The sequence below is a fragment of the Belonocnema kinseyi genome, chromosome 10 (assembly GCF_010883055.1).
Source record: "Belonocnema kinseyi isolate 2016_QV_RU_SX_M_011 chromosome 10, B_treatae_v1, whole genome shotgun sequence".
Classification (NCBI taxonomy): Eukaryota; Metazoa; Arthropoda; class Insecta; order Hymenoptera; family Cynipidae; genus Belonocnema; species Belonocnema kinseyi.
Window position 1 is genome coordinate 100,711,980 of NC_046666.1, and position 10,586 is coordinate 100,722,565.

A 10,586-nucleotide genomic window follows, 5' to 3' on the forward strand; every position below is an offset into this window, starting at 1 on the left:
CAGGCGTCATTTGAAGGAACAAGCTCGACGAAAATGGTTCACATTAGTGAATACTAATGCCATCTCTTAGAATTTTCAGGTACTTATCAGACTGCCTAGTATCTTCATGCGTATTGACAACTGGCTCTAACAAACACTCCATGTCAGAATATACTCCAAATTGAACCCTCTCCTTTTTGGATTTTTCCTGGCTTATAAAAACTGTAACAATGTCCTCTTTCTTACTGTATTGATCAGAATCTAATCCGTATACATTTATACTTAAACCGTTCACTTTCTCAAATTTTGGAATATCCTCAACAGTAATCGGAAACTTGATGTCATTATATTTGAGTTCTGAACTATCAAGCTTAGGATAAGAACTCTTTAGACTGGAATTAACTTTGGCAGGGTGAAGAGCTGCCATTACTGAGCAGAGAAAACAATACGAGTCTTTATTTTTAATATTAACTACAGTTTGTTTTCTCTATATAAAATCAGGTAATTCAATAAAAGTTGAAGCCCCAACTTGAAAAGGGGAGTATCTATTTTTGTAAACTGTTAAGCTAACAATTTCTATTAATCTCCACCCTGAATCTGATGTTTTTAAATTTTCAATTTTAACTTCAACTTGTTGACGAATTTTATCCTTAAACCATTCACCAATATTCGTAGATGTTAGAATAGGATTATTTTCAGTGCAAACACGTTTTGCATCGATTTTTTACTCCCCTCCCACTAATGCCTTGAAAATACCTGTGAATTCAACGCAAGCTTTGATATTACCTATACTATTAATTGCATTCTTAATTCGCGGAATACACATGCGTTTACAATCATCCAAAAATGTATTTAAATCTTTATGAATTAAATTCGTTATAAGCCCCGTTCTAATTGGTATTCGAAACGCACTTGCTACATCATCCCGACTCACCCTCTCACTCAGTTTCTTCGAAGCTTCACTCATACCAGTTCCCGTCTTGAGCAACTTCTTGAATTTTCTGCTTGCAGTCTTCAGATCACCAATTAACGTCATGATCGCATGTTTTTGGCCCACGGATAGTAGAATGTTCTTCCTCAATACTTTGTTTAATATCCTGATCTTTCTAGTTCCCGCCCTAGTCTACAATCTAATTTCATCAGCTGCTGGGGGTTGCTTCTCGAGTGTAAGTTGATATCTTATCTTCATGATTTGTAGAACTTTTTTACATTTTTCGAAATCCATTTTGTAACTTTAAATGGAATTAAAAAACACTTATAGAACCACTGTGTAGATTTCCAGTTATTTGAGGTTATGAAAGTCCTGTTGTCAACTGATGACACTTCTAGAAAGACTGCGTAGATTTCCAGTTATTTAAAGGTTATGTAATTCTTTTCATTAACTTATGACACTTAAAGAAACACTACACAGATTTAAAGTTGTTTGAGATTATGTGAGCCTTGCTATTGACTGATGGAATCACCGAAAAAATTGTACTTTGATATAGATCTTGGAGCGTTTTATACTTCAAACCTACGCGGTGGTTGTTTACCAATAAAATGATAAAAAACAGAGAATGCACCGCTCATATGGTGCCAATATTGGTGAAATATGGTAACACTGTTGATAAGAATTCCAGAAATCATGATAACGTCATCAGAATGGAATTTTGTTTATCAAGAATTGTTTAACATTATATGAAATATGATGCCCCTGTTGGCAAATATCAAAGGAGAACGTTTAACTAATTTAGTTCACATAGATAAGGATTTCAGGAATCTATAATGACGTCATCAGAATGGAATTTTGTTTACCGAGAATTGTTTAACATCATATAAAATATGACGCCCATGTCGGCAAATATCAAAGGAGACCGTTTAATTAATTTAGTTCGCATAGATAAGGATTCCAGGAATCGACGATGACGTCATCAGAATGGAATTTCGTTTACGGAGAATTCCTTAATATCATATAAAATATGACGCCCAAGTCCGCAAATATCAAAGGAGAACGTTCAATTAATTAAGTTCACATTGATAAGGATTCCAGGAATCGACGATGACGTAATGAGAATGGAATATTGTTTACCGAGAATTGTTATAATAGCACGAGGGTGGTTGCAAATCTTGGTAATTTTCAATGACGCACCATTGTGATAAAAATTTAATACATAAATTATATTATTTTGGGGTGAAAAACTTCAATTTCGGGAATAACAGGTATTAAATAGTTTAATATTGCGATATCATATATCATATCATCTCCTATTCCATATTTTTGAGGCTAAAAAGTTCCATTCCCATGATTTTTAAGTATTGATTTCCAATATCGATAGTGTGGATCGTTCAAAACTGTGATTCGTTAGTCAGCACAAGGAGTGAAACCGATTTTACAGCCTTCTGCGCTCTAGCCCCAAGTTTGCTATTCATACGGAAAATCTGTATCCAGAATCCGCCTTACCTATCTGCTGCCAGTCAAGGAATTTCGAACTGTTGACTATGAAAACAAAAGAATCTGAAATTTCAGTGAGTACTAAAATGACGTCCATAGAATTGTCGCGAGCTCCCGGACTATAAAACATTGTTCCGATCACTGTTACAATATTTATTAAGACTTTAAAAATTTTTCAACTGTGTGAAAGCAATGTGACGACGCACACGCCATGCTGCGCATATGTTAAGCATGGGTGCTGGCACGCCATGCGGCGCATATTGCTATCTGTGTTTACAGAAAGTGTTGATAGATTTGGAGGCATTCATAATAAACTATTCTAATTACTATTTACTATGGATTTATACTGTACCCATAATAATTATTTTTATTTAAAATTTGGGAGGAACTAGAATATTAATTAAAGAATGTAACCTCTTACTCAACTCTTATTTATTGCTGATTTCTTTACGTACATCTAAAGAAACCACTCATTTTTTAATGGTTGTTTGATGAGACTTAATCCTAAAGTTATTAAATCAGATGTGGGAGTGAAGATAATCTAATTAATTTATTTGTAAGTACTTAAATTAATTTATTGACAGCATCTTTTTACAAACTGACAAAATTAATATAAAATAAAGATTCATTTTATGATATACATCAATATATAACGTAAGGAATTTATGTAATTACACCTGTCGATTGTAAATTATAGTCATTGCAATTTAGAGTGGTCCTTCACATTTTTTTATAGTAGCATGCCCTTAACTTTCAGGATATTCCAGAGATTCAAATATCTTACGTCAAATATCATGGATCAAAAATTGATTATGAAAAAGAATTTCATTATTCTATTTGCGCTTGAAATATTTATAGTAAATCGGTCTAAAAAATTAACTAGAAGATTTAAATTAAATAGAACTAGTAAAATTCATAATCTTTAAATAATAAAATTCTTACAGGCATTGAAAGCGTATACAGAGAACCATTGGCTCCTAGCACTAATATGTATTTAAAGGTGACATCATTTAGGTTTTGAATATACTACGTATTGATGACCGAAAATAAGTAAATGCGTAATTTTTTTTTTAATACTTTAAATTCTGTTCGAAATTTTGATGTTTGCATGTAAAAATTTTCATTTCAACGAGTTTTCATAATATCTATATATGCTTATAAAAAGAATTCTTAGTCTTTAGTTCACTAACGCAGAGCATTTTGTGTACAAATTCATTTCCTTATTTTATGAAAGTATTTTATGGTTTATAAAAATTGTAAAAACTTTTAATATTATAAATAAAAGTAGTTACATGTTTACTATTCAAGAAGTTCCTCTCTAAAATCTTCTTCGTAAATCATTCGGATTTTAGAAATAAAGGCGAATACAGGTTTTCTCTGCTATGGAACTTTGGCATTTGGGGCATTTTTTCTTTGCTTTGAGTGTTGCTTGTAAACATTCAGAGCAGTAAATATGTCCACAACGAGTAGACATAGGTTTCAGGGCGGAACTTAAATCTTCAAGACAAATAGGGCAAATTGTAGGCAATGCTTTTTCGGAGAATTTTTCAGAAGCAGCACCAGGAACTAACAAGTCACTAGGTAGGGTATCATCCAGATTTATGACATCTTCTAAAACTGCAACGCTGACTGCCGGTTTTATTGATAAATCTTCTGCAGTATCTCTGAAATTGTTAAACGGTAATAAATAAAAGTCACTGCCGGTAATAGTAGGTGATGAATAAAAAAAGGACTGCCCAAAGCAAACTCTTCTAGCATGATACGTATTTCTATTCACTGTCCAAAATTGATGTACGCTTAATTATATTTAGCGAACATATAGAATTATTCGCAGTTCTACTTTTTCTATGCAAATTCTCGATCGATATTTGCTACTACTACGCTACTTCTTGCGTGAGTTAAATCATAACTTTTCTTCAGTTGGGAGTGGGAGGGAGGGGGTCGCCAATACAGAGACTAATCACGAAAGAGTGATTGATACTCCTCCAAACCCCATTGCACACACACACACAAACGCACGCGCACACACACGTGTGGTTGTGTGTGTCTCTGTTGATGCATCAAACATTACCTCGGAATGAACCACTATCAAAATACACACGCATACACGTGCGCGCACATATTTGTGTGTGTTTGTGTAACAGGCAAAGTACGATGTGCCGTCACACCGCAGTCTGCCTAGTCCCTGCGCGAATTGTCTGAGCGGTGTCAGGCAAAGTCCGAAGTAGCCCTTACACTTCGGACTCTGTCTAGTCAAATCGCGAAGTGCCCGACAAGCTCAGGCAAAGTACGGAGTAAAAAGAAAACCTACGGGGTTTACTTTTCCCGCTACACAGTAGGCTGGTTCGAGAATTTACAATTCAAAATAGTCTACAGATCGCAATTGTGAATAGATTTGAAAGTTATTTTTTTAGAAATGATCAGCATTACATTTTAAGATAACGTATTGAGTAAAGTTATCAATTTTTGTTTCAATATATTTATTTATTCAACGCAAGTATTTTTCTAAAAAAAAATTCAATATGTATCATATTTAACGTAGATAGACTTAGAAAACAAATTAACATTTTATCGATAAAGAACCTACAATTTTTCAGTAAAAAAGAGCCAGTGATAGGTGTTTGGTTTTAAAATTTGTTATTAAAATTCAAAATATTAATTTATAGCAATCGAAAATCACTGTTTAGACAATGCTACTAAGATTTAGTACGGCAAACAAGAAATTTTTGTTTGATTAAAATAGGTAAATTGAAGATCTGGTTTTAAAATGGTTTAGGAATTACATTCAAAACAAAACTTCCTTTTAATTTCGTATTAGTTTCGTAACTAATGGAAAAAAATTTATCTCCCTACTCCCTCCGCCCTTCCGTTCTTTTATTTAGGGACTGATACACCTACTTACTTATCCTCAAAACGGCAAAAGTTTAATCTAGTTCCTTACGTCGTTGTAGTAGTTTGGAATATTTTTGAATAGAAATGCTTGATTTAATGTTGGAAGTATTTTAAAAGTACATTTTTGACCTTATGGTTTGAGTTTCAGTGTACATTTCCGAATAAGTTGTTTTTATCGCTTCAGAATAATATTTATAAATTGACAGTGTTTTTGAAAATTCTTAACGATGACTGACGTAGCGATAAATCAAGCGATGAAAATCAAATTCCAAGACAAATTTAGTGCCCTCAGAATTACAGAAAACTCGTCCCGTGTTTCGAAATTAGAAAGATACTACTTTAAATATGACACATATCGAGTTTATTTTTATATTTTTTTTTCAGAAAAAAACTTGCGTTGAATAAATAATTATACTGAAACAAAAATTGATAAAAATACTCAAAAAGCTTTCTTAAAAATTTATTGCTGACCATTTACAAAAAGAAAAAATTTAAAGTCCGTTCACAATTGCGACCTGTAGACTATTTTCAATTGTAATTTCCCGAGTCAGCCTACTGTGCAGCGGGAAAAGTAAGTACCAAAGGTTTTCTTTTTACTCCGGACTTTGCCTGAGCTTGTCAGGCACTTCGCAATTTGACTAGGTAGAGTCCAAAGTAAAAATGCTACTTCGGACACAGGGTTGGGAGCCCTACTTACGCAAACAATCGACGGCGTTAATTACGTAATCGCTTCCGCGAGTAGAAGTTTAAATGGCAGAGAATCTCGTTATTCGGCATCTGAAAAAGAATGCCTAGCGGTAGTTTGGGCCATACGAAAATTTAGGCCATACTTCAGACGTCAAAATTGATTTTAAAAACATTTTTTTACATTGTTTATCATTTGCATCCTTTGCCGAACTATGCTAAGCATATTTCTTAAAAATTAAACAATTTGTTAATATTTCGCTTGAGTAATTGCAATTAATATTTAATATTAATATTTCAGTATGTTGCACTTTTACTAATTTGTCAATTATATCATAAGCAAACAGTTTTTATTCCATTGACTTGACATGGTTCACTCCATAAAGTTAACAAGGAATATCTCCATCGAATTATTACATGGTAAAGAATACATTAAAAAGGGAAAAAAGTTGTTTTAGTACAATGTGATTTACGATGACTTTATTCACTGTCTTCAGGCTATGTATATAGTTGTATTTCACTGAAGAGGCCCTCCGTCGAAGGACGAAACGTCTATTAATAAAGAGATTTTTTGGACCAGTATGCAGACAATTTAAGATCTATTATTTTAATTTTTTACCTGGTCGACACTCACTAACATCAACTAGTCACTAAACACGGTTGGAAGAAAATCGATACAACTATAGAGCAAGCTGTTTATACGGATGGATTCTTTGAGAAGATTGGAAATGGAGATTTAGTCGAAAATGTAGGACTAAATTAAGTAAGTATATAGAAGAGCTACAAAATCATCGGAGATTCTTACTACGTTGCAGAAACAATAGAATTCTTCCACCACATTTCATAAATTACGTTCCTAATTTGCGTTTTAATTTTAAGAAAAGTTATAATCAATTTCGATCGTGCAACATGAGGTTAAAGGTCTAAATTTTAACTACAGAAATTAGGAATATTTGTTCTTTAATTGATAGCAATCAGTTTTATTGGTTAAACTTAGAAATGAGAATTCTGGAATCTATGGATTTACAACTATTTAACGATTTAAAAAAAACACAGATCTTAATAGATATGCTAAAGAACTTATTGAGAAATATAAGCAAAAATGTGAATGGACTTTACAAAAATATTACCAGTATCAAAATAGATCTGTCAACCCAAAATGGATTATTAGTTTATCAAATGAAGTTATCCTTGATGATGTAGCATACTATTTAAGTCTCGGACATAAATTCAGTACAATACCTATCAATAAAAGCAGTATTATAGAGAGGTCCCTTGCAAATATCGAAAATAAAATGTACATGGTAGATGCAGAATATGAGAATGATATAAGATCCAAGGTTAACAATATTTTCACTATGATTATATCAGGAAATGTGAAAGTTGAATTCAGGATAAATCCACTTATGAAGAATTAAATAAAGATTCAACTAGTGAAATTAAGAGGGAGCTAAATTCCACTATCGGGGATATGATTAAAACCAACATATTGGGCCCAGACTTGAGTAAACTTTTAAGAAGTTACAATGGTTTTTCCCCTAAATTCTATGGGCTACAAAAGGTACATTAACAAAATACACCTACGAGACCTGTCACATGCTTTATGGGATCACCTTTATATAATTTATCAAAAAATTTTAAGTTTAGCTATTCAAAAAACTTTAGGAAATACCAACACATTTATAAAAGATAGTTTTGATTTTATACGTAAAATTGATAAGATTAAAGATATTCCGGATGATTTTGAGATCCTTTTTCTCGATGTCACGTCATTATTTACAAACATCTCTCACAAACTTATTATTGCGAGTATAAAAAAGAGATGGTCACAAATAACCACACATACGATTCTTCCGCAAGGTTCTTTGATTAAACTTCTGAAATTATGTTTAGAAAACGCATATTTGTTTTCAATAACAGGTTTTACAAACAAATTTTTGGGGTACCGATGGGTTCTCCTCTTTCTGCATATGTTGCTAATTTAGTCATGGAAGATCTTGAAAGCTGTGTGCTCAAAACCATTCCATACGAGGTAAAATTTTTCTTTAGATACGTAGATGATGCTTTGACTTGTGTGCACAAAAATAACATCAATGATATGTTAAAAAAATTTAACAAATTTAACACAAGGCTTAATTTCAATATAGAGAGGGAAAAAGATAGGAGTATAAGCTTTTTAGACTCTCTAGTAAAGAGAGAAAATGACAAATTGATTCTTTGGTCGATAGAGCAGTTAAGCTTTCTAAACATGAATTTAGGGATAAAAACTTAAATCTGGTTAAAAGAACTTTAATGGAGAATGACTCACCTCAAAAATTTTGTTACAAAATTTATGAACAAAAGGTTGGATAATATGGATAATCGAAACAATAGTACCATCGATAACCATATGAACATTGAATTTAATGGCAATGAAACTACACAATTTTTTATTTTACCTTACATTGTATATAATGCTGTTCGAAAAAATGATTTTTTAATGTACTAAATATCCTGAAGAAAAAAATCTTTCACGATTCCTACGCCTTACAGTCAGAAACAATTGTGGAAATAAATAATAGTTATTTAAACAAGTCAGGCTAAATTACCTGGACACTTCCATTATTCCTGCACACGTTAACCAATTTTCCTGAATCTTTTATTTAATTTTTTGTAATTACATAAAAAATGAGTCTGCCCATAAAAAATAAATTAATCCACGATTTCATAATGACAAGTTTTGTAACAGAATGTTATCTCATGACAGTGAAACTGTCATTTTGTCGTTATCACTAATATCAGAATGGTAATCGCGTCTGAATTTTGAGGCTGCACGGTTGAATATTTCTGTCTAATTTTTAGATACCTAATCTAAATAACCATGTCTTGAAGCAAACAGAGCCATTTTTCGATAAAATGTTTGTAATTTGTTTAATACGCGAAACGGAAAGAACAGTATAATAGTAACGCGAAGTGTTAACTGTATATGCATTTTCGGCGCGTATAATCTCGATTATAATGTATAATGTAACGAATTTATTGAAAAATCGGCTCTGTGAGCTTTAAGATATGAGAATGTAGATGACGTATGCAATAAGTGAGACCAAAAAAAATGTGTGGCCTAAAAATTCAGAACATTGTACGCGATTTCAGTACACAAAATACTTGGAAACCATATACTTATGCATTAACGATTAGGTGTATGGAAAAAAGTCTAAAAAATACCATCTTCAGCTTAAATTCGTTAGAAAACTGCAGTGTAAATGCACAAAATGTAAAGATTGACATTATTACTGTAAATATTAAGTGATTTTCATGAATCTTTTTTTTCATTTTCTTGTTATTATTTTAATAAATGAATTCTGTTAATTGAAATTGAATTAATCAATGATTTCATAATGTCAGTTTCTCTAACTGGCCGAAATCTCATAACAATGCCCGGGTTCATTCGTTCCAGATAATTCACTTTCCGAAGGGGAGTCTGCCGACTAGAGTTTGTCTAGGGTCACTGCTATTTTTCTCTCAAAATTCGGCCTCATAATTCAGACGCGATTAAACATTCTGATAAATGGCCGTAATACTCGCACTTTATTTTTATTTAGTCATATCAAAGGTTAGGTAGGAGATTTTCATATTATAGAATAACAGACTTCATCAAAATCGGACTGCTAAAAGCGCCCCCTTGGCCGGTGGACTTAGTCCCGAGAGTCAATTCGCAGTTTTCGGCATATCTCAGACGTTGCGCTTCGGTAACTGATCAAATTAGAGAATGTTAATAATAGGTTACCGCCGTAGTTCTTATGTTCACAATTACTAGTATGTAGTTATACAATGAAACTATATATTCATATATGATTAAAAATTTGTCATAAGGATAACCGCAGGATTTCGCCGGGAGCGGGTGCCAATTTGAAAAATTGCACCCATTCCCAGCGAAATCGCGGTACAATTTCAGCCACAACCACAACTCACGACCGTGGGATAGATGGTTACAGCCTGTAAACGGAATCAATACGACGATTCAGCAATAGCCTCGTGCACCCTAAGAACACTGAGCGACCCAAGGACTACCGCCTTCTGCATTTTTCCCGCAAGTGTTTTAGCATATTTTTGACACGCAGGGATGCTTTTCAGGCCATTAGCAAGTGAAAGCTTGGCACCTCCAACAGCGCCGATGATAAAGACGATTAGTATAACAGAATATTCCGGGTACAATGGTTGCAACTCCCTTATAAGGTATCGGCACCTCTCTTTCTTTTCATTCTCCTTGGCTATGATGTTTTTGTCTACTGGTGCCGAACACTCAATAACGAACATGATTCGCTTCTCGAAGTCAAGAAGAACTATATCAGGCCTCGAGTGAGCAACAGAAACAATTGTCAAGAATATAAAGTTCCCGTATATGCGGCACTTCCCATTCTCGACAATTGACTCGATTTCCCTAGGAGCATTTAGAGGAGCGATATTAAGGTTAATGCCGTAAGAGTGACAGAGATGGTAATAAAGCACTCTTAGCGCTGCATTGTGCTTTTTAATGTAGGTCGTTCCCGCGTGAGTTGGACAACTAGATAGTATGTGAGCTAAATGCGCGGGGTGTGCATGGCACGCCCTGAAGCTATCA

At 33.4% G+C, this 10,586-nt stretch overlaps 1 protein-coding gene across 1 annotated transcript in view; it reads right to left on the reverse strand.

The window, feature by feature from the left end:
* Positions 1-2,963: 2,963 nt before the first annotated feature.
* The window catches only part of LOC117181784, a 38,172-nt gene continuing 30,549 nt past the window's right edge, over positions 2,964-10,586 (reverse strand). The window contains exon 3 of the mRNA XM_033374753.1: positions 2,964-4,074. Within this exon, the coding sequence (XP_033230644.1) occupies positions 3,759-4,074 (316 nt within the window). The 3' untranslated portion in view covers positions 2,964-3,758. The remainder of the gene's footprint in view (positions 4,075-10,586) is intronic.